Genomic DNA, 25,124 nt, shown 5'->3' on the forward strand with positions numbered 1-25,124 from the left:
ATTTGCAGGTGAATGGTGTGTTCCAGCATAACAGATCTCTATGAGACCTTGCTGAGAACACTCTGTGTGGGAGTGTTATGGGGACAAGGATGTATGCACACACACATATATGTATATTATGTGGGAGGCATGGGGGTCTGTGAACTGGGGGGGGCGCTGTTATTTGGTACATTTTGGCAAACAAGAAGAACAAATTAGAATGAAAAGCAACATTCTGGGAAACAACACGAGGAGGTACGGAGGATGGGGATGGGTGATGGAAGCAACCTAGTCAATTCTAATTACTATCCTGTCTGTGGAAATCACATATTAGATACTAAGGTCAAAGTACTAGAAAGAAATAAAGGATGGGTGGGAAAAGAGATTTACAATCATAAAATATCTTGTTTGCCTTTTCACTTTGCCATTTTTCATAATCTGAAAATAAGGTCTGACCTCTCTTCTCTATCAATGCCAACATTCTCGACCTAGGAAAAGTAATTAAACCAAGCACGTGTTCTGCATTTCAGAAAATGAACACTGACTTTCTGTTGCTTTGCATCGGATTAACTTTGTGTTTAGAAAAAAATTCAAATCATTTGTGTATCTGTCATCGGTACAAAACACGCACTCTTTGATTAAACTAAACTAATGCTGTGCAATTTATTTCCACAGATTAACATTGACTTCAGTACCAGGGACCTCATCTCAAAGAACATTTCAGAACCAACTCTCAGATGCTTTGATGAGGCTCAGAAGTTAATCTACAGTCTCATGGCCAAGGATTCTTTCCCTCGATTTCTAAAGTCAGAAATTTATAAGCAACTGGTAAATAGCAAACAGGTTGGCAATCATAAAAAATGGCTCCCTTTCCTGTAAAGAAGGTAAATGACAATCGCGTTATAATTGGGGGAAAACAAGTGTTAGCATAGATTAACTCTTCATGACTATACTTCAAGGCTAGAATGTTTTAAATATTCAACCACAACATAAGTTTTTTTTAGGATTTAGAGAACATGTCTTACTCCAATAGGCAAATAATATTTTATATATGAAGTCTGAATGTCTAAGTTATTTGTTTGGAATGCATTTATTTTACCAGGTACTTAAAAATCTCCTACTGGGAGAACACAAAGGAAGTTTATGGAAATATAATACACTCTTAAACCATAAGTGAATACTCCTATGACATTACAAATTCAAGAAACTATATATCTTCATGTTGCTGAGTGGGAGTCTGTTTAGCATCATATACATGATTTTAAATACCACTTGTGTTATTCAATACCTCACTTCTGTAAAAAGAGAAATTCTGAACCAAAACATAACCCTTCATTTAGCATATTCAACTACTTCTTTTCAACCAGGATCTGCTACATAACAATGTGGTGGTTATCAAAACTACTATGGCCTTCAGGTTAATGAAAAAGAAAAATGGCAAATATATATATAATTGATCAAACTGTCAAAATATATCAATTGGTTTAATTCAATGGCATCACATAGGCATGTATGGAAAAGGCCCTGAGGGTGGAGATGATTGATTTTCTTAGAGCAATAAAAATACAAAGGAAAGAGGAGAAGCAAGGAGTATGGCTAAGTCCTTACACGGTGAACTGCACAGCAGTAACTGTCCCATGAAATGAAAAACTGCTGCAACATCGCCTCCTCAAGTGTGTGGAGCTGAGTATCCACTCATCCTTCAGCCTAGGGACTTGTTTATAGAACTCAAAGAAATTTTAAAATGCACTTATTTTTAGCTGTTCCTAAAATTGCTTCTTTTTACATGTAAATGTCCCACGATCAGTAAGAATAACTTCATGTCGATATGAGAAACTGTAAAGAGTCAATAGATCTTTCATGCTTCCATTTCATTTTCTGAGATTTGTTTAACTTTGTTGATATCTCTATTTTGCAGGTTATTTAAACATTAAAAATGGAGGAAAAATAGCATAATTTATTTTGTTTCCATAGACTACCTATTTGATAGACAAAATTTTGCCTCCTTTTTGTCTGGAAAAATAAACACTTAAACACATGCAAATGGAACTGTCCCTGTACACTTGCAAATTCTTTAAAGGAAGACCATACGAACTGGTCGTGAAGTATTCAGTGCATCTTAAGGTGCACTTAATAGAAAAGAGTTATTTCCTTTTGAACATTTCTTCTGAAGATTCCAGCCTTAATGTAGTCCCTATTTAAATAGGAAATTTAAAAATTATTCCTACAGATGAAAAAGACTTTGAAAGACAAAGGGGACTTTAGAAATGAAAACCACATCTTTCCTTTTAGACATGAAAAGACAAAAAAAAAATCTCGGTTAGTACCTAAGGTCACACACTGGTAAGTGGCAGAGCTGGCAGGAACATGGTCTTCCCACGGTGCCACAGCCAGCTGCTTGTTCCCACAACAGCAGAGTCATCGCCTTCCCAATTAAAACTGCGCCGCAGCCTGGGAGTCTAATGTTCTACGTGTCCTCAAATACCCAGGCGCTGTTCCTTTCATCGAATGTTGGAATTGTCCTTTCACAGTCAGTTTGCAAACTCCTTCTTGTTAGTGTAGACTAAGACCTCATGTTCCACGACTGCCTCTTCTCCAAGGACACAGAGGAGTCGCAAATCAAACTTTCATCACCTAGAAGCAGACGATTGCCAGTGCGTGAAAAATACAGTAGGTGTCTAAATGATCTGTTAAAAACATTGGATGTTGAATGGCCCCTAATAGATCCCTACCAAAGACCCTCAATAGCAAAACTTCCCTCATCTCCTCAACTCAGTCCCCTTCCCAAACTATAATGATGGATTTCCTGACTTAACAGAACAGAAAAGAAAACAATTGCAAGTTTTTGGAATAAAAATAATTTCAGGTTTTTGGACCACTTGGTGTTAAGGAATTTCAGGAAAATATCAGACGTGCATCTTTCAGATGCTGTTCTCTATCTCTTTCACTCCATATGTTACTTTATTTCATCAGTTATCACTGATAAGTGATTTTGTAGATGGGATTTTTAAATAAAAATTGACTTGTGAAAAAATGAATAACAACATTAACGTTCCTGGTAACATACTTAAATATTTAATAATTGTGTAATGCCACTTTCTAAAAATATTTACATCAGCTTTAAGATGTGATTATGCTTATATTAAAAACTAAACTAAGCACTAACAAAATGACAAGATAGTGACATAGATATGATCTTCAAATTATAAGGAGGGTTTTTCCGAGCATAGTGTTTTCCACTTTCTGACACTTCCTACAAAATATATTTTAAAGCAATTTATACTTGACCTGAATTTGATAAGACCCAAAGAAATTAAACGATATATATATTCCAAATAGAATATATATTCTGGAATATATATTTGGAATATATATTCCAAAAAGAATTTGAGCTTCTTTAACAATCCAACATGGAGTCACAATCCATCAGTTAATCTAAAATTCTTTTGAATTCATTTAAATATCAAATAGTGGTAATTTATCAGTAATGAGTACTGATTCCTAAAAGTTTATGAAAATAGTTTCTTATACTTGCATCAGAAGGATCTATTTCAGCCTCAAAATATAATCAGATTTTTTTAAACACTATATTACAAAAATCTAAAACCTTTAGGGCATTAAAAGCATAAGCTAGTGTCAAACTTTATTTTCCCAAACTTTTGTTTTAGTCTGTGTATATTCAGAATTCATTCTATTCACCATCGTTGCTTTACCTTTTCCTAGATTTTTTTCTAATTTTGTGTGATGTAGTAACTATGTCTATCCATAATATTCCTGATTAGAGGAGACGTTGACAGAATAAAAGCAAAGAAATTTGTTTTTCTATTTCCTTTCCAATATCATTTCCAATAAGCTTGGTACCATCTTGGCTTTTAAACAATAGTAGTTTTCTGGCCCATAACTTTGGAGGGCAATCTGGATTTATTTTCTGGAATTTCAAGGAAACTTCAAATCCATTATCCTAGACTTGAGGTTTAGATTAAATGGACCTTCTCGTTGTTTAAATGGAAGCTGATCAGCTAATCTTCCCAATCATATAGACCATGTTCTAACATAAGTAACCAATATGAGTCGTTGTCAGAAAACTAAAAAGATCCAGTCCAAAAAAAAAAAAGAAAAGAAGTCTCTTTAAAAACAAAAACAGACAATTGAGCCTCAGTGTCAGTAGCTTTCGCACATTTATTTCTTATGCAAAACTTCCCTCTCCAGCCTTCACCCACACTATCCCTACAGAAGAGTGTCACCCCAGCTATACCTAGCATGGGCCTGATCTGCTGCCCAGCGACACAGTCATGTAATTTACTTCACGGTGACGCCAATTAGTTTAAAGTGAACTCTTTTCACAACGATGTGAAACTGGTGGGATGATGTCGCAGCAGTAGTCAGTTAGTAGATGAATAGAGTCACTCACTCTGGGTCCCTCCTATTCTATCAGAGTTGCCATTTCATTTTCATGGGGAAGGGGTGGGAATGAGTATTAAGGAATAACTATTTACTTTGGCTACACCATTTCAGAGGAATTTTATGTTTTATTAAAAATATTATTTATAGTGTGCATTTGAATATAAAATACATATGCATAATTAATCTTAATAATGAACAGATACTGGTGTGTTTCAAAAGTATAATACAGAATGTGGGAAAATCAGATTTTTTAAATAACCTAATTTCTTTAAGAAACCACATCATTTTTTTCCTCTTTATTTCATTTAAGATCCAAAAACAGAACTGGATGTCTAGTAGAGGAAAAAAAATGAAGTTTAATAGGGTTATTGTTTAGCCTTGAATATTGAATATTTATGCCTTGTGTTATATTCAGATAAAAGTCATCTATGAATATTTCTGAAAAAAGAAAACTGTCTTGTTAAGTTCACATCTTTTTCTTGGGTGATTGTTTATTTCTGGATATCTCACATAAAGTATCTTTTCATCAACTTACATTTTTTATAGATAAGAATTCTGAAGCAATTAATTTTTTTTACAAATATGGTGTAGTTTCTTTATTCTAATACTTTTGTTCTTTTTGTGCATTAGGGAAAATAAGTTGTAATGTTTGGGTAATTAATTTTGTGACTGATGATGGCTTAGATATAAAATACAATAAATATCTGGCTCTTTTTAAAAATTAAGAAGAAAAAAATTAAATGTCCTAAAGGAGGTATATTACATATTTTTACATTTGTTTCACATAGATTTTAATTAAAATGTCTTATTTTTAGAGTATCACTTTAGGTCTTCATGAAGTAAATATTTTTGTCAATAACGCCTTTGAATTATTGTTTTTGTTCTGCTTTCCAAATACGTCATGTTTACCACAAAGACATAATCATGAATCAAAATCACACGACCAGTTTTCCTCACTTCTTATAAACAAGAAAGATAGGGGAGATTCCTATTATGTAGTAGACAAAAATAGATTTTAAAATTAACCATTCAAAGCAGTGTTGTTTAATGTCTGAACATGAATCTTTTATGGGATCATACCAAAATCCACTATTAAAAACCAGGAGCACTTCAAGGGGGATGTAAATGTTGAATTTATGATGGAGCTACTAAAAATTTGCTTTTAAAGCACTGTTTATTGTCTAACAATTCTATAGATTCTATTATTGGATTTTCTTTTTTTGTTAGAAGCAGTGCTTTAAAATGAATAAATAAGCCCCAACACTAGAAAGTTAAAGATTGATTGGAAACTTCAAACCATGAGCCTTCACTGTGTTTTAAGCCAGATAAAAGTCATTCTCTCAAATGTAGTTTTTATATTAAATGGCAGAAGCCAATGAAGAGTAAAAAGTATCGTTACATAGTGGCTTGAAGTAAACTTAGAATTTCTTTGAGAAATCTAAGGTTATACATATATGTGAACACATACATACATCCATTTAGGGAACTGTTTCTGTTTAAGTTTCTGTCTTGTGAAAGCATTACCTACTTATTTCAAGTGGTTATTTTTAAGCCCATATAAATTGTGTTTCATGACACGTTCATTTCAAACAAGAATAAAGCCTCAGAAAAAACAAAATGCAAGCAAGTGTTAATCAAATTAGACCTATTTTTCTAAATCAATAGCTTTGAAGAAAGAGGATAAATAGAAGCAAAATACATTCAGTTTCTCATTCTGCAATTAAAATTGAAATGTAGTCATTAGCCCTGAAACATAAATGAGCATTTCTTAAGTCAATGTTGAAAGACTATAACAGTATAAGAGTTTGATAACCACTGTCTGATCAGTTGAGTTTTAAGAATTTTTCATTGAATTTATTCTGAGGTAATTAATATGAAAAACGCAAAAGATTTTTTAAAAGTCTAACTGGAAAGACAGCAGAATCTGGACAGCAGCTTAAAGTATTTTCACAGAGAAGAGAAAGCTTTTTCCTTTGCGTATAATACACGATTAAAAGAACTAGGCCATGAACGTTAACTGCAGGCTAACGTATACAGAGGATGAATGTTGATGATTAATATCACTGTACATAAAATATGCAAATGTAAAGACATAGACTAATTGAAAGGGGTTAGCTGAGACTTAGAAAAGACAGGCTGTGCACTAACAAGTGAAAAACACAGTGGCCATTTATTTACCAGAGATGAGAGCAGGGAGCACGTGGGTGAGCACAGTCAAGAGAGGTCTGGGAAAGAAACAGCGCAGGTCACCTGTGATTGGCTTAACAAATGGAAGGAAGGTGGATTGTCAAGATTTGGGCCTTGGAAAAATGGTAGAATCATGCTAAAACGCATAGGAAATCTTGCAGAAGAGTAAATGACTGACTCAAAGACCATGACTCAGGTTTATGTTAAAGGAATTCCATTTCACAAGTGAAGCTGTCGAACTGCCCGTGTCCTGTGGCTTAGAAGGATGTAAAGGAAGCACATGCTTGTCCTTCTGCTGCGTGAGTAGTACAGACGCCTGAGTCCCCTACTCTCCAATGAAACAGCCGTCTCTCATTATTAACCCCTGGTCTAGCTGTACCATGATTCATACTCCTCACCACCAAGCATCATGAAAATGGTGTCTGCACTTTGTCTTCACTTGCTCATCTTAAATTCATGACTTAGTACAATGACAGCTTGTACTTGTCATTAGCACTCACTTTTCACCAAAATTGCATGACTGTTTGAGATAAATCTAGTGACCAGCTCTCAGCCCACTCATGATGGCCCTTCTGTGGAACTGAAAACTACTAACCACTTCTTTCTGAAAACTCGACTCACGTGGTCTCTATGACACCTTTTCCCACTAGCTGCTCCTTTTCCATCTGCTTCGAGGACTCCTCTTCCACTGCCTGCTCCTTAGTTTTCCAAATTTAGGTTTCCATTCTCGTTCTCCTTCCCCACCCCTCGGTGCACTCTCCCCAGGGCTTCCTCACCCCCAGTCTCCATCACTGCAAGTACTCTGACTCCCGGAGGGATTCAGGTCCTGTGAGGTCTGAAGCTTATATGATATAGAAGACCTTCTTTACGAAAAGGAATACAGAACTCTGAATGTGAAATTTGTTTAAAAAGTGAACACATATTTGAACAAAAAAATGATTTTTTAAAAGGCTGACAAATACCAAATATCACAGAAGCCAAAAAAGAAACACATTTTCATTAACTGTCTGACACACCTCCATACTTCACTCCATTTTCATTGATTATCTTAGAATATTATATAGAGAATAGAAAGATAAATCGGTCTTTCATCTGGCATGGTTAGTCAGATATTCCTTATTACTGATAGTTGGAATGAATGCAGAAAACATGAGACTTCTCACACAGATGAACTCACTGTGTGTAATACTATTAGAGATCTGTGTCCTGCGAATTCGGGGGAATTCAGATAACTTCATTTCTTGAATTCCCTTTGAAAATAAGAAACATGATGCATTTATAATCATGTGTTTCATTATCAAATATATTCGTATAAGAAAAGAGCTGCTGTTTTGATCAAGCACTAATAAAAAGCCATATCTTCCACTCAAAGGCTTTCACATCTGGGTGACTAGAAGAACTTTTCATAAAACGTCTTGTGGTTCCATCCATTCAGATTTTATTTCTCCTCTGTGACCCACGTGTTTCTATGCCAGGCAACCTGGGACACAGCCCTGCCCCTTCACATCCTAAGGTCAGGTGAGTTGGCACTGGGGACCATACACGTGTGTCTGAAAGCCTTTCCTGAGCCAGGATGGCTAGCACCAGGGTTGTAAACCTCCCACACACTTGATTCTAAACCTAAACTAGTCTCTCCTCCACACCTTTCAGTCGGAGCGCCCCACACTCACCCAGCCACCGTCGAGAAGGAGAGTGCAGGGAAGAGAAGTCAGAGGGAAGGGCAGCAGCCATAGACAGCAGAGGCTGAGATAGCTCATGGTGCACATTTTACAAAAGTATATGACCCTGTCCCTCCCAGAGTCATGCAAGTGAGGGGGACCGGGTTTGTCTAATCCAGATGGACATCCCCATCTGCCTGCTACACAAACATCTCATCATCGAAAATGATGTGCCCTTCGGGCAGTAAGACCTCTGATATCCTCTAGCATTCCTTCCCTTACCAGCCACTCATCACCGAGATGCCTAAGCCTGAAATCAATGAGTCATCTGAACGTTTCTCCTTCAGCCTCAGGTCTAATTAATTGGTAGATGCTGCTGATTTGGTGGGTTCCCATCACCACGATCACCGCTGTACATCAGAGCCCCATAGTTTCCTCTGCCTTTCCAACAGCCATCTAACTGGCACCCCCTTTGTTGGTCTTAACACATTGTGATCCACTTTTGTATTTTGTCAGAGCTTTCTGAATGGAAAGTCACCCTCTTACCTAAACCTTTAATGGACACTCATTTCCAAACTTCTTAGTCGTGCATGCCAACCCCTTCATAACATAGCTCCTGTGTTCTTTTTGAGCCTCACCTCGCATCTACTATCTACTCCTCATCTCTACACCACCTACATCCCAATAATATGAAATATTTTAACTGGCTACACCATGATCAAGTATATGTACCTTTGCTCCTTCTGCCAGAAATCTCACCCCTTGAACAACTTGGTTAAACTCTGGCCTTTTGAATTCCTTTCCAAGATGTCTTTTTTCACCACTGACATCACTCTTTATCTCTTTAACCTTTAATCAAGGCTCACCAGATAAATCAATTTTGTACCTTTATTAGGGTATGAATCATATATTATAATTTATATTCACATTCACTTTTAAAAAATACATTAATTTGGTATACAATGCTCTCACTGGAGGGGACTGTGATGGGTTTAAGTTTGTCTTTTGACAACATACTGATACCTTGTTAAATGTTCCATGAGAGCTGATAATAATCCAAGTGTCCTATGAAGGCAGAAGCTGTGTAACATTCATAAACTCAGATTTTTTAAATCTCAGAGATCAAATCTGCTTAAACATCTTTGTGCTTTTTAAGCTCCTTATTTGACTGCATCAACACCTTGTTCAACAGGATCAGGACCAGTTAAAGTGGGGAATCACAAAAATAAATACAGAAGTAAATAAGTAAGTAGTATCTAATCTAGTCACCTGGTGACTGAGATTTTCACCCCAGTTAATTCCCATTAGCCCTAATCCCCACCTAAGAAGAAGATGTAACTACCCCGTTATTACTATATCACACAAAAGGTAATAAGCTTTCTGGTTGTTATGAGCCATGAACACGGAGATGTTCACATTTAACAGAGGGGCTTGCAAGGAGCACTGGTGTTTAAAAACTGTGCACTTCCAAGCAGAAGCCCAGTCACAGCCACGCACGTCAGCCTTTGGCCACTGCTTCACCCAGACTCAACTGCATGGCGATTACTTAGCAATTCATCTTTGTTGAGTCTTATCAAAGCCTTCAGTGTAGTCTTCATTAAATTCACTCTCTCTTCCCGCCACTGATTTTATTTGTTTATTATTTGATTGAATCATTCACTAACAATAAGCAAGACTTACATACAGAAAAAAGGGAAAAAAATCACTGTCTCTTGATAAACATACAACTCTTGGTCTGAGGAGATGAGCACTAGCTCCAAAGATTCAGTATTGCAGACATCAGACAGGATGTTAAAAAAAAAAAAAAACAGAGAACGTGGAATAACTTAGAGATGCCTTTGATTGGAGTTCTGTTAAGAGAATACCTAGACTGGCTTCCACGATGAGAAATACAGGAAAATCCACACTTAGTTACCAACATCATGCTGTATTAAAACACTGAGAGAACTGATAGCTAGACAGGGAAGATGGAGGTGGCTCATTTATTGTCAAAGCTTACATTTCTAAGAGTTTAAAATATCATTCAAATGCAAATATAAAATAAATACATATTGACAAAATCATTTGACTTCTTAATAAGGGAACCAGCAGGATATTAAAGCTGTTTTGAAAGAGAATGAGAGACACTGGACTACTTACAGTCAACTGAAGATGCTGAAATAGAATTACAAAGTTATATGTGAAATGAATTCATGTTCTGGAGGGTGCCACAGCCACATGCTTTAGGACTGTCTTTCCTACCAGACACAAATCTATTGCCTCCACACTGGACAAAATTCATTTGCAACTTATCAATCTATAAGCTGTCATCTACCTTTTAAGTCCTGATCAACAGTAACTAGTAAATCACACAATGGTTCATTCCCCCAGAGCAGGGATTGGCAAATGATTTTTGTAAAGTGCCTGATAGTAAATATTTTAGTATTTGTGTGCCATGTAAAATCTCTGTCACATATTAGTCTTAGTTTCCTTTTTTTCTTTTTCCACTTTTTAGGAATATAAAATCCATACTTAGTTCAAAGGCTGAACAAACAGGCCCTTGGGCAGATCTCACCTGTGGACCATAATTTGCCAACTCACTTCCCTAGACAATATAATAATCCTTGAATGAACCAGTTGCACAAGGCTCTAGTGTGACACCAAAAAAAAAAAAAAAAAGTCTTCCCTTGCCTGTTTTCCAAGTTTTGGGTAATTGGCTAATCCGAGAAATGAAGAAGCAGAGGCAGAAAGGGTTAATTAGCCCAAAGCTGTAAAGCAAGGTGCGTAACTGGGACTGGAGCTGGACTTCAGTGCCCTGTTCTCTCGTCTGTCTAAATCATGTACCTGCATACGGTACCTACACACACACACACACACACACACACACAAAATGACACAGTTTTAATGAACTATTTTTTAAAAGACTTTGTTTTACTTACTTATTCTATATTGTGATGCATAAGATGGTTAATAAATTCAGCTGACGTTGTTTTCCATGTTGCTACATTAGGTAGTTGCAATCACAGTCTATTCTACGTGCAAACTGTCAATGCCAGTCAAAGAATCAAAAATGAGAGACGAGAAAAGAACCCAGAAGGAAGGAATAAAAAGGAATGAAGAAACTCTGACTAGGAAATGCCAAAAAGATGTTTTATCCCTTCAAGAGAGTTGACAGGGTCCAGTAGGGAAAATGGAAGCCATTCTGGGTAGGTTAACGAGAGGGAGCTGGATACACGGAACTAATTATTAAAGTGATGGGTGAGCTGAACAGCTAAGCAGAGGATGGTGGTGAAACCCGGAGACTAACATCAGCAGCAGCACTGCTGTTTTAGGGCAGGAGGTACATCAGAGGAGGGGGTGTTAAGGCCTCAAGAATCGGAAGTGTCTGTCAGGGCCAGAACACCGTGTGAGGGTTGACCGGCGGTAGATGGAACCACAGAAGGCAGGCTACACTTGGAGGCAAGAAGGCACAGTCACTGATGGAGACACCACCCAGGACGGGGGTTGGGGGAACGCATTCTGGAGTCTCCCTGCCCCCTCCGCCCACCAATCCCTGTCTGTAGCGCCACAAGCCAACCCTTCTAGTGTGTAAAAAAGAAGAAGAAGAAAGTAAGGTAAATATGGAAATAGAAGTAGGGAAGAAACAAGAACCAAAGAGGAATGAAGAAGGAGAAAGCACAGTGCACAACAGAGCACGCTTGTTCTCGAGAGGAAGCTTCATCGCTGCACGGTGGACGTTACCAGCCCCTAACAGGCCTCCCAAGGTAATCTGTGAAAGACAGGGTGTTAAAAACAGGGAAACAAAAAACTATACAATATACAAAACCCACTAATCTCAAACACATTTATCACTATGAACAATTATCAGACACTATTAAAAAAATCTAAACTTGCATGAGAAAGAACACTATTATATCTCACTGAATTTGCATTTTCAGATAATTCTAAATCTAAAGCATAACAAAATTATTGTGCTGAATTACATTTCATCTACAGCATGAAATAAAAGATATTTAAATCCAAGTAAAGTGCTTAATGAAAAAAATTTATTTTATGCAATACATCTATTATGAAACTATATTTGAGTTATTTAAAACTGTTGTTTAAATTAGGCTTCTGAAGTATTTTAAGAGAATGCTACCAAACTTATAAACAATTACAATTGTTCCTTGAATTTAAAATAATATTCAGCAGAATATTTGAATGTGAACAAACATAGGGAGTTTTTTTAAGCATGAGTACTTCAGAAAACATGCCTTGGGGGGAAAAATTTCTTGGGGACATGAAATACAAGAAAATAATTGAGGAATTTCATGAGGAAAGTACTGGAAAATTTTTAGCTGTAAAACTCTTTTAATTTAAGATCACTTCTTTCTCAAGATGAAAATGTTACGCTTAGAAAAGTCTCAACTTTTCAACGAAACATGCAGGCTGTCAAGAGCTATGCAATACATTATGTAAATTTAATTTTACCCTCGTTGTAACACTGAATAAATGCACATATAGTGTCATAATGAAGCATTTCTTCTTAGTACTATTTTAAACTTACCATATAATTCAGCCATCAGTTAAAGTGTCGTTTAATATATTTTATAAGTATTTGTTAAAACCAAAGGTTTAATTAATTAATTCTATATCACAATGCTTAAAATAATATATCTTACCTTACTGTTCTCACTTACTGGAAGGATCTGAGATGTTATCCTATTTTCAGGCTAATAAGTGAGCCTGCTACAACTCCACAGATGCTAGCAGAAAACACAGGACTCCTGAATATGAAACAAAAGATGTTATTAGTCACAGCAGTAACAGTAACCAAAGTATCAGGGCCCTCGAGTCCCACCTCCCACAGGGCAATGTGCAGAGGGCCAGGTGACACCTGCTTATTCAATGGCTTGTGTTACATACTCATTGGTTTGCATTACAAGAGGGCAAACCTCAGCTTAGGGAACCTGAATCTTTATAATGGGCAGTAGACATGCCTACTGTTTTCTAAGGCTATTTGCAACACAAACATTCTCAGAAAATTAAAGCAGAACAAAAGTAGCCTGTGCCTCTGCAAGATGGGCAGAAATGTGAGGGGCCATGGTTCCCTGCAACAACAATGCAAAGACTCTCAACAACCACCCAAAGGCTGGAAAATAACTAGCCTTACCACAGGGAACATGGGGAAAATGCTGAGGCATCTTTGTTCTGTGGATGGTGAACGCAGAGCTGCACTTGAACTTGCAGGAAGCCCTTCCCTGAGAGCGGGGGCAATGATCAACAGAGAAAAGGTAACAGTCACCTTCTTTAGAGAAGATGCTCTCCATAAAAATATGGCAAAGTCTATTCCTTCGGAGGAGATGAACTTCTCTCTTGGGAAGCTCTTCAGCAAGCTCCCTGCAAATGGTTAAGAGAAGTGCCCTGGAAAAGAGGCCTATACTTTCTAAAGATGGTAATACTTGGAGTTAAACAGATTGCATTTAAAATAAGTGTCACAAGTGAGATGACTCAACTGAAACTTCACTGCTCCCCGATCTGCTGTTTGCTGTCTTCTAAAAAGAAGTCATCGTTTCAGATCTCAAACGCACCATATATAGTCTCCGTGTGCCACAACCCTGGGGCTCCGTGCTTCAGTTATGCAACACTGCGGCGGGACAACGCTGCCCTCTTGGAGTGAGCTTCAGCTCCTGTGCTGCTCGAGTCCTGAAGGCCCTTTGAGTAGACATCAAAGCAACCATTCCATGTCTGTTTAAATCAATGTATGTCTGTTGGGAGTAATGCTGAATTCTGGTGCTACACACATTTTAAAAATAATTAAACACATTTTCCACTCCAAGTGGCACAGGATACCTCCTTATCAATCCACTCACTCATCAAGTACACAGATATAATTTATGCATGCACTAAATAAAATATATAGTAAGAGGTTTAAGGAAAACCATAATCATAATGATGCATTAAAATAACTTACTTTCTTTTCTTTATTGGTCTCCTCTTTAAAATTTATACTATCTCTACTCTAACCCTCACAAAAATCTCCACAAAGTAGGGAAATATCTTAAGTAATTCATATACTGTTGTATAATACTATAATATAAAAGTTTAAGGCTGTGCACCAGACTGCTTGTAATAAGAGTATTTTATTTTGCTTATTGTTTTGCTATTCTTTCCTGCAGCGTTTTTACTCTTATCTACCTAATCTACTGTTGGAATGTAAGGATAATCCAAGTTGACAAGAGAATGCAAACAAGATAACGTAAAAAAGCAGTTACTGTTCCAATTCATCCATCCATCCATCTACCCATTTATTTGGTCATCTATACAATCCTTTCAACCATTAATTAATTCAGTAGATAACTAATTCTTGAGTTGCTACATAACTGTGGTTGATAGAAAAGCGTGTGAGGAGGGACTTTGAATGGGTTATATAACATGTTACTTTCACTGATCACATTATAGGGAAATTGTTACAGGAACACAATAATAGAAGGCCATGTATGGGAGTCAGCTGGGATGGGGCAGAGAGTTTAAGAAAGTGAGAAAGAGTGTGTGTGTGTGAATGTGTGTGTGTGTGTATCTGTTTGGAACAGGAAGAGTCTTAGAGGAAAATCTAAGTTATAAGGTAGGCTTAAACCAATCCTATAAAGCTACCGGACAGCATGACAGGATATGAAAATTATGCCAAGGACAAAAACGAGAGAGTGAGAGAGAGAGAAAGCATATGAGTTCAGAAAATCTCAACACCCAGACAGCTCCAGAACTGAGTGACCCATCTTCAGCCCTGTCCGGTCTCGGTTACTGGTCTCCTCACTTCTGAGCTGAACCTGAAAGCGGAGACACCTGCAGCCCTAGAGATCCTACCACTCCTCTCCCCAGCCAGCACCTGCTAAGACGGGATTGTAGGTGTAGCACAAAGGAGGAACAGAACATCCCCTTCTGACTTTGCTTTGTTGCCTGCTGACTGCAACCAGTCACAGGTATTCATAGTCACACCTTCCAGAAACATTCACTGAATACTTGCTATGAGGTATGCAACATGCGAGTCTCCAGGGGCACAAAAAGGAAAGGGCGGCGAGGACAGCCGCCTCCTCGGAAAGGACGGCTGAGCAAGGAGAGGAAACTAAAAGAGCACAGTAATATTTTCTATTAAAGGGAAAGGACAGGGCTCACGGGAGGATGTATCAGAGTCTCTGACAGCGTGGAAGCTCAGGTACAGCCTCCAACGGGCATCTAAGATTCTGTGCGCACAACAGAGGAGAAAGCTAGTCAAAAGGTTTAAGCAACAAAGTAACAAAATTAAAATTTTTCTTTAGAAAGATAAATGTCTAGAGTGTTCACATGCCTTGGAAATGACCAAAACTCCTGCTTCAAATCATCTTATATATGTAATGCTTATAATGCAGGGATGGTCACCCAAATACTCTATTTCTTCAGTGTCTTTTCCACACACAAGTTACAAGCAACTTTAGGACAGGTAACTTTCCTTTCACCGAGCAGTGAGACAGTGCTTCACACACAGTAAACACATTTCAAATACTCCTGTGATATCTAATCCAAACCCAGAAAACGCAACAACTGAAGCTGGCAGTGTCTGTTCTGTAAACAATAAATACGTTCATTCCAAACCCTAAAAGTGGTTACAAAAAATGGTTAACACAATTATAAGCACCTTGATTTTGTAAGACTTTCTTATTCCATATGCCACAGAATTTTAAAATTATGCCAAAGTTTGACTAAAATTCTGTAACCAGTTCCTTAAAAATATCAACTAGCCTCCTTCTTGCCTATTTCCTTGGTCTGTCCCCTAGGAGTGGGGTTCGCAGACGGGAAAACCACTAACACTTCTCACACCTTAAACTTTCACAGGAACCTCTCCGGCTAATCTTCAGGTGGGATTCCCAGTGGGACCCACATACGTATTTTACAATGAGACCAACTTCCTGTCTGATCAATCCACATCAAAATTCATACCATTAGGGGGGAAATTTTACCTCTAAACTTTAACCCAGTTCAAAGTCTAAATATGGGAGGAAGTGAAAGAGTACCTTTCACAATCCCCCACAGAAGGCGGGTAGCCAATTAGGCTTCAGGCTGAGAGCCAGGGCCTTGCGGTCTGGCCCTTACAGAACTCACAGCCGTAGCTTCAGGGACTCCTTTGTCCAGAGCAGGGTTTCAATCCCACACTAATCTCAGTGACACTTTACCCTAATGCACTCAACCCAAGAGAGGGCACATCTACCTTCAGAATATTGCCGTATTTTTTAAGATTGATTTTCAATTAATTTTCTTCTCTGAATTTTAACATATTCCCTGGTCTTTGCTATTTATTTAGTTTCTGATAAACAAGATTAATGCTGGAGAAGAATACCTGTGGGAAAAGGTGAGCACAAAAGTATCATCATAAAACTCAAAATGCACAATTTAATAAAATTCAGAACTCGCTACACAGTTATTTTTTGAATCACACACACACAAAAAAGACTCCTTTCCTCTAATTTAGAAAATATTCCAAAAACTGTCAGTTATAGAAATCTCAAATAATCTGAAGGCGAGTATATTTTATGTCCCCACCTTTGCAAAGGTAGGGATTTCTATTACTAGTCCTCTCCTAGTTTTTTTTTTCAGGATCCTCACAACTAAGATTTTTCAGGATATATTATCCATCTAATAGTGACAGGAGTAAAATTGCAAACCTGCGCCTGACCCACTCTCTTTTCAGATTTATTTTTATAAATAAGTGAGTTGCTATGCCTCCCAGTCACCATGACAGCTTTCGGCAGCACTGAAAACACACCCTTTCCCTCTGACCCTCTAGTCCTCCTCAGATTCCACAATTTGCATTGAAAATAAACGAATCCTTAATGATATTCCTATTCCAACCTTCTGCAAGTGGGTTTGCATCCAGGTTCCTGGTGGAGTGTGAGTAATTTCCATTCTGCTTTCATTTGCCATAGAAACAAGCAAAGGCAACGCACAGGAAATGATGGAATCTGGAGGCCATTTTTTTCCTCTTCGGTGGTATTACTAATTTCTTGACTTCCTTTCATTTTTCTTTAGTTCTAGGAACACAAATGATAGGCAAGAAATTTTCTAAAACATCATTCAAAATTACCACCTTTCACGAAAAAGATTGTATGTGAATTGGGACAGGAAGAATATATGTAAATGAGAGAAATATAGAAAAAAGACAAGCATCAATGCCCAGACAGGTAGAAAGGATAAAAAGAAAAGAAAAGAGAAAGGCAATTATGTAAGTACTTTACCAATGACGCTGATAAAGAATGTAATGGATTCTACCTCGCATTCTTTGATATAAGCTTCGTCACAATCTAGTCACGTGTCACATTCATGCATACTATACCCTGGCAGTTTTCTCTGTGATGGTCCTAAGGTTTCTGATTCTCTAAAGTTGTGTGAACGTGTGAAAAGAGAAAAGAGGGCAGAAAAGGAAGGGACATTATGGAAATTATTTTAAATCAGATCTCTTTAAGCTCTAGTTTAATTAAATAAATAACATTATGAGTAAATGCATAGGACAATGAGAAAAAGAGGTTTAAAAACAGATACATATAAAAATTTTCTACTAAGCAATTAATCATGGTAGAGAGCTTCAAGAACATTGAGCAAATCTACAGAGGAGAAGAAAGCTACACACTTTTCAGAACTTCAGTCCAGGGCTGCGAGGGCTGCCATAACAGAGTACCATGAGCTGGCTGGCTTAAACAACAGGAACATATTGTCTCACGGTCTGGGAGGCTAGAAGTCTGAAATCAAGATGTGGCAGGGTGGTTCCACCTGAGGGACAGGAGGGAAGGATCTGCTCCGAGTGCCTATTGTTGGTTTGTTGGTGGCCGTCTTCATGTTCACATGGCATTCTTCCCGTATGTGAGCCTATGTCCAAATGTCCCCGTTTACAGGGACACCAGTCATACCGAATCAGGAGCCCACTCCACTCCATCATGACCTTATCTTAGCTAATTACACCTGCCCCAATTCTATTGCTAAGTCAGGTCATATTCTGAGGTGCTGAGGATTAGGACTTCGACCTATGAGATCTGGGTGGTACACAATTCGACCCGTAACAGGTACGAGGTTCTTTTAAAGGGAAGAATATGCTAGCAGACAGCCAACACGAATTAATTGTTTTTGTTTTAATGTTAGCTGAGTGAGTAACAAAAGAAAAGTATTTCTTATAATTCACATAACACTAATCAGACAAAAGCAAAATTTTAAATTCTATACAAATAAAATAAATGTAAATTAACAACACTGATTTATCATGACAGAAATGTCATTTTGCTGCAGCCAAATCATGGTTAGAATGTGAATGTGCGTTTGGTAGCTACAATGTTGGTTCTTTTGATTTCTATATGGGCCCTGAATGAGGCCATCTTCCCTCTAACTGTCTCTGAGCTTCCAAGAGCAGCTGCGATCTCAGCAGTATACAGCTTCACCCTTCAAGGAATCAAGTATAACTGAGCTACGAAACAATATCATCTCTTGCCCTGCGCCTCTCTTGAGGTGTTCATGTAATATTGGATTTCCCTAATTAAATAATCTGTGTATTCATTCCTTTACCCTCAACCACTGTTCCTCCTTCTCTTCAACTATGTCCAAACTTTTCCACCTTTGGAAGGGACTTTAGGCTTGGCCGCTCTGCTGGTCTAGCAAGTATACCCCTCAGTCCACCCCATTCACACAGGGTAAGGTTACGTGGGTGCCGAACAAGTGGGCCCCCCTGACCAGCAGGCAGTACAGCTGCACGCACGGTCATCCCAGTTCTGCCAGATGGGCGAGGGCGCAACCCTCCTTGGCAGGCTCTTTGGAATTTAAAGGCACAGTTACAGCTCCTTGCTTGGACTCATTGTCTCTGTCTTCGGCAGGTGGATTTGCAGCCCTGGTCCTGTGACCACCACATTATGCAGGAAAAAGAAAGCTGAGGTGATGTGCAGAAGAAAGAAAGGGAAAGAAGGTACAGTCATACCTCCTCCACCCCCTCTTCCCCAGACCGACCAGAAAAACCAACGGTCCCTCCAGTGGGGACCCTCCTTCAGTCCCATTCACGCTGAGTGTGAGCAAACACGCATAAATGTGTAAGCCACACTTGCTTCACAATTTCCATAATTATGGAATTTTATATTCCAAAATTTCATTTTAATTGAAATTAAAAGTGTGAGGCAATGTGCTCTTTATTGAAAACCAAACCAAGCCAAACCAAACCAAACCTTTGTCCCATACAGTGGTCACAGGCTCCGAGCACTACCATTTCACCACCAAACTGTGCAGAGAGGACACTGGTCACTTCCTTCATACGTGTCTCACCAAGTCCAGGGCACTCTTCTTTACTGTGACTTCTATTACAGAACAACACAGAACATCTTGTACTGAGGAGACCTGACTGGTCAATTCAACAAGAACAGAAATCATTCAAGTCATGTCAGACATTCATTAAATATTAGACATGCCACATGACACCTCATAACTGTAAGTCAGTAATTTCATTAAGATAACCACATGGCATAAAACAGTGGCCGCAGACTTGGAAATAATGGAACATTAAGGAAAATATTTAATAGCCGTCTAAAGGTGACCTTCCTTATTGCACATTTGGCAGGTGAACCAAGACAATAACACCCTCAGCTAATGACCAAATGTGAGCATTATTCACATGCTGATATTTGCAAATATGGTTCAGATAATTGCCACAAGCCATTGAGAGTACACACTGTCAGGCATTAGTGTACTTGACCCTAAGCATTTAGAGAAATGTTCTGCTTTTTGAAAATGTAACTGGCTAAGATTGTAGCCATCTGTAACTAAAGTACAGTTGTGCTCTTTGAAAATGAAAGTACAGGTCTGTGCATTGCTATAGATTAATAGTGTTAACCCATTTCACGAGAAATTTTAAAATAATGGAAACCTCAAAAGATTGTAAAGTTCAGTTAATAATGGCAAAATGGCAAAGTTGGCAAGCTTAATGAATTACAGCAGACTTTTGACCAACATGGGTTTGTACTGTCCTGGTCCACTTATGGGCAGGTTTTTTTCAAATAAACATACAGTTGTCCCACAGTATTCTTGGGCTTGGCATCCATGGATTCACCAAACCATAGATCAAAATTTCCATCCAAGGTTGGCTGAATCCACGGATGTGAAATCCATGGATATGGAGGGTCAACAATGGGACTTGAGCATCTGAGAATCTCAGCATATGTGGGAGCTATTGGAACCAATCCCCCATGGACACGAGCGATGAGATTATAACGTCTGCTCAAGCCTTAGCCTCCCTTGTAGGCAGTGCTTTTGCAGATACATAGAAACACCCACCTCTAAACTTTGACAGTATTGTGTGATCCAAGCTGTTGTTCATATACGTAGGAACTTCTACAGATGATTAGGGTTACCACTTGGCTACTATTTTAACATAAAATAATATAAATCTTCAAAAAATTCCAGCAATATTATTCAAGCATTCATAAAGTGGCAATGATAGTGATTAAAATCAGTAACTATGGAATGGAATTTTTTAATATGAAAAAAAACCTTCTGTGAAGGTAGGCAAAGAACCAGCATGATTCACTGTCCTGTTAATCTGAGAACGTGCACTCTTGTTGCCTCAGAACCTCCTTGGAGCTGCCTGGATATAATCTGAAATGACACCCTCCCTCCTCCCACCGCTCAGTACACAGAGGGCAGGGAGAGACCAAAGGAAGAGGCAGGTCACCCCAAATTGGTAGGTGGAAGGTTTAATAAACAAAGGAATTTGCATGAGGCTTGTCTTGAGCAGCTGTAAGATGAGCTGATCTCCGTACCCACCTGCCAGAATCTTGAAAGTTTATATAGAGACCTTAACAGAGTTCAGTTGTGTACTCACCCTAATAGCTTCAACACCATGTTTCTATTTCAAGGCTGTATCCTTGGAGCAGCTTCTGGGAGCGGGAAAGCAAGTAGATACAAGTTCCAAGAACAGGAGAGGGGGTCGGGAAGCCTCCAACGCCAGGGGCCAGCTGGCAGGTCAGTAGAGGTCATGTCTTTTTGACAGCCTCCTCCAACATCTCTGTGACCTGTTGGAAGTAAAGCTGAGAAAATAAATATACCATTAAGCCAGGCACACCTTTAAACTAGCCAAAATCATAACATTCCAGGCAAGAAAAATAGAGAAAATACAAGCAAATTGTTGGCATGTGGTTACAAGATGAACTTGTCCTTGTAAAGGGCATGAGTTTAGTCCTAAGGGAAATTAAACACATTTGATGACCATGGGGCCTTAACATTCTCTGCAGCTTGACTTAACTTTAGACTCGAGGCCCCTGACCTTGTTTTTCTTAGAGCATTCACTCGAGAAAACTTGTGATGGTAAATGTTTTTTCATTTGAGAAGTATATGTTCTTTTCAAAGCCTCTTGTCATTTTATAACCAGAAAAATCTTTCGCAAGGACCTAGGAGCCCTTGAATGTAAACATCATGGAAGACAACACCCTTCTCTCCCAGGCTCAGTGGGCAGGGAGGAGTCTAACCTCCCTGGACACTTTGCTCCAAGTAGTGAAACTTCCTCTTGTCATGACGATAGGAGAAAGTTTACTTCTCCTTTGGTGAAGGTCAATTAGCAAACACATGCTCCCACCCCAGCTCTTAAAAACTCCTGCCCTTTGTTTTGGGGGAGCTGATATCCAGACTTGGTCTGTCTGTGCTGGCTTCCATATTGCTGGAAATAGTATCAGAAAAAATCAGCTTCTCTCTGCACATCTTGTCTGGTGCAATTTTTTTTTTTTAACAGGTGAGAGTTGAGGAATACTGCTCCTCACACAAAATGTGGCCTCTCTATGCTGTGGTGGCGGGAGACGGAAAATGAGCAGATAATACAAGGTGCCAGAAAATGGTTTTGGAAGATAATGGAATGTCTGATTCTCAAGGATTTAACCTGTCAGCACCAGATGAAAAAAATAGGGGGAGAGGTTACTAAAGGAAGGTTGTAGCTAATATATTCTTATTCCATAATTCTGGAAGCTGTCATGTCTCCACCCTCCACAGTGGAAGGAGTACATTCAATGGTAACAGGATTTATATACAAGAGGAGAGAAAGAACACTGGGAGAAGAGGACCAGGACAGCATTCATCAGGAGGGCAGAGTCTTTGAGGCTTGTATGGAGGCTGAGAGCAGGACGGACTTCAGGGCAGACCACCAACATGGCACCTCTTCAATTTTACTAAAGGGGAAAGAGCGGGGAAGAAATTGCTTTTTCCCATTAGTCAATATTGGATGTTTCTTAATTTATGTTCCATACAAAGAATTAATCACATATGATTATCTGAATCAGATGTTCTTGGAAGTCAATGAGTTGCAAATTTAGAGACTAAATCAAGACATTCATTCCAAGTAAACAGCTCTGCTGTAGTCTCTTTCAGTTTTAGGATCTCAGCGGATTTCTGCTGCCATGTTCAGGGGACTGCCAGTCTGCAAGTGTGGGACCTGGTGAGTGAGGCGCCACTAGTTTCTCTGGGCAGCTTCCATGTGTCTTTGAAAAAGAAAGAGGCCATCAGGGGTCTGATGGAGAGCATTGTCTGCTTTGTACTCAGTGGTGCTGTCTTTTCAGTGGACACGAGGCAGTTCCTAGCTCGGCACTTCTGCTGAGAGCCCTGTACAGAAACCTGAATTCACAAGCCTCCTGTTCTTAATTTATTCCTTGTCGACCAGACTCTCCAGATGACTGCTTTCTACACTGACTCTGAGTCTCGGGACAAACTAAGGTAAACTGGGCCAGAAGAAGGAGGACGAGGAGGAGGAACAAAAGAAGGAACAGAAGAAAATAAGGAGGAGGGTGAGGGAAAGGAGAAGTCATTAGTATTCAGCTCCCAGCCGAAAGAAAAACGTCCTCAGTATATCCTGAAGAGATCTGAAATCCCTAATCTAAACGGGGAGAGTTTAAGGCCTGCACAGAGAAGGAAGACTTCCCCACACTTAAGCAATACAGATGTAACTGCAGAGCTAACGTATTCATCCAGCAGATCTTCACTGACACCCAGCGTGTCCCAGCACCGAGTCGGCAGAGGAGGCGCAGAAGAGGAGGCGAACCAAACTCTGCCAACCTACGGCGTCCACTCTCCCGGGGCAAAAACGGTCAACTGATCAATGTAACAAACAGGAAACCATGAAATGGCAATACTTGCCAGGGGAAAATTAAAATAGGGCGACTTGATAGAATTGCTCATGTTATTTTTATAATTAGATTTGAAGGCCTAACAGAGGTGGAGATGCTTAAGCTAAGAACACAAGAAGGCACTCATTTGAAGATCAAGAGCGCAGCTGGAGTGAACCCTGAGGCAAAGGGCTCGACTGTAGGAGGGATGAACACACCAGGGGCTAATGCACCAGGGATGAAGTAGGGAGAATCAGATGGGGTGGTGGAGGAGCGTGGGGCGGGGGTGGGGGGGTTCCAAGGATGGGAGGGGCCACGCTTCAAGGAGACCCAGAGAAATAACAGTAACAACTACACTGACTGGTCACACAGTCTTTGTGCCATATAGTATAAGTGTTTTTGCTAAGCCTACAATCAATCAACAATCTACACTTAATCTCACTTTACAGCTTGAAAACTGAAACTTGGAGAGGTTATGTGACCTCATCAAGGCCTCAGAGCAAGTCACTGGCAGACTCAGAATGTGCAATATTGTGTGACTTTCCTGGATCCGATTCCTTGGTGACAGTATGAGAAGACACGAGAAGGGCGTGGGGAACATTCCCTGCTCTCTCCCCGGGCCCCAGGAAGGAGCTCCCGGCCCAGGCTCTGCCCCCCCACCCCCGCCACCTTCCCCCAGGGACTCAGCTCTGTCTTGGGCTTTAGTCGCAGCACAGGTGGAGCTGAAACTCACTCGGAGGCGTCTGCTCCTCCAGACAGCTGTTAGAAGACAGATTCTGCCCTGGGAAAATCATCCTCAGAGGGGCCACTCTTCACTCTTTGAAATTTGCTCCCTAATCATTGATTCACACCCATTAAAAAGAGTAGGAACTTGGAATCTAAGTGCATTTTTAATGTAATCCAAATGTAGAACATTAAAGATTTCTTGTATATATGGTAAACAACATTAACCAGCATATTCAACTAATTAGAACATCCCAGCTCCCCAGTTTGCTGGAAAGCTGTTTGGTAGCATAAACTTATTCTGCCCTTTAGCCCACTTATCCAGGTCACTGCTGCTTCTCCTATTACATACAGAAAATGTAGCTTAAGAAATGCTACAGGACACAGTGAAGGCGAGATGGTACCTTACCACATCAGAATCTGAAAATATTGCAGAGTAACTTTGAAACCACGAGAGTTTCTTTAAAAGCTAGAGCCAGTTGCTGAAAGTAAACTCCTACTTGTGGTGAGTCTGTATAAGAAAAAACCAAATTGCTCTACTTTCCTTCTAAACAGGAAAAACTCATTTATATAAGGAACATTCCACGGATTTTTATTTAACCACACGTATTTGACTGAGTGTGTCTGAAGTACTCCAGCACCTCTTGGTATGTCATCATTCTGAACTCATTTAGGATTCAGTGAAACATCACAGAGCATAATATATTCATTTGGTAACCATTTGGATGTCACATTTATTTCTATAGGTGTTCAATTGTAATTCTACATTTTTGGGCACTCAGGAAAAGCGTTAGCCCTAATTTCTATAGTCGCTCACTGTTAGAATTCGCCCTCTGCATCTAAATCAGCATATTTGCATGTCCAATGTATTCTTAATCTGAGCTTTTGTATTTTAAAGAGTCTCTTTTTCCTGATCATCACGTTTAAATGCAAATTGTTTGATACACTGCCAGTCTGCACAGTTGTGAAGAAATCTTATAAAGCAAGAGATTCCAGAGGTTAGGTAGAGCTGCCTAGCACAAGTTATATGAGCTTGTGTTATTTTTTTATTAAAAAAAAAAAAAGGACATTG

The 25,124-nt window shown here is 39.1% G+C and overlaps 1 protein-coding gene and 1 long non-coding RNA gene across 3 annotated transcripts in view; one reads left to right on the top strand and one right to left on the bottom strand.

The window, feature by feature from the left end:
• Nucleotides 1-1,523, top strand: part of RGS21 (regulator of G protein signaling 21) — a 44,942-nt gene extending 43,419 nt beyond the window's left edge. The window contains exon 3 of one of the 2 annotated variants that reach the window (XR_012063607.1): nt 655-735. Coding sequence is in view for 1 of the 2 variants with exons in the window: in XM_006203642.2 (XP_006203704.1) it covers nt 655-858 (204 nt within the window). In the remaining variant the exon portion in view is untranslated. Of the gene's footprint in view, nt 1-654 lie in introns of both variants that reach the window. The other variant, XM_006203642.2, reaches the window with a different exon arrangement.
• A 17,904-nt stretch (nt 1,524-19,427) lies between these two features.
• LOC107033465 (uncharacterized) overlaps nt 19,428-25,124 on the bottom strand; it is a 282,054-nt gene continuing 276,357 nt past the window's right edge. The window contains exons 14-15 of the long non-coding RNA XR_012063609.1: nt 21,067-21,271; nt 19,428-19,546 (exon numbers count right to left, since the gene is read on the bottom strand). This is a non-coding gene — a long non-coding RNA (uncharacterized lncRNA). The remainder of the gene's footprint in view (nt 19,547-21,066; nt 21,272-25,124) is intronic.

This window comes from Vicugna pacos, chromosome 23 (assembly GCF_048564905.1).
Source record: "Vicugna pacos chromosome 23, VicPac4, whole genome shotgun sequence".
In the NCBI taxonomy this organism is placed as follows: Eukaryota; Metazoa; Chordata; class Mammalia; order Artiodactyla; family Camelidae; genus Vicugna; species Vicugna pacos.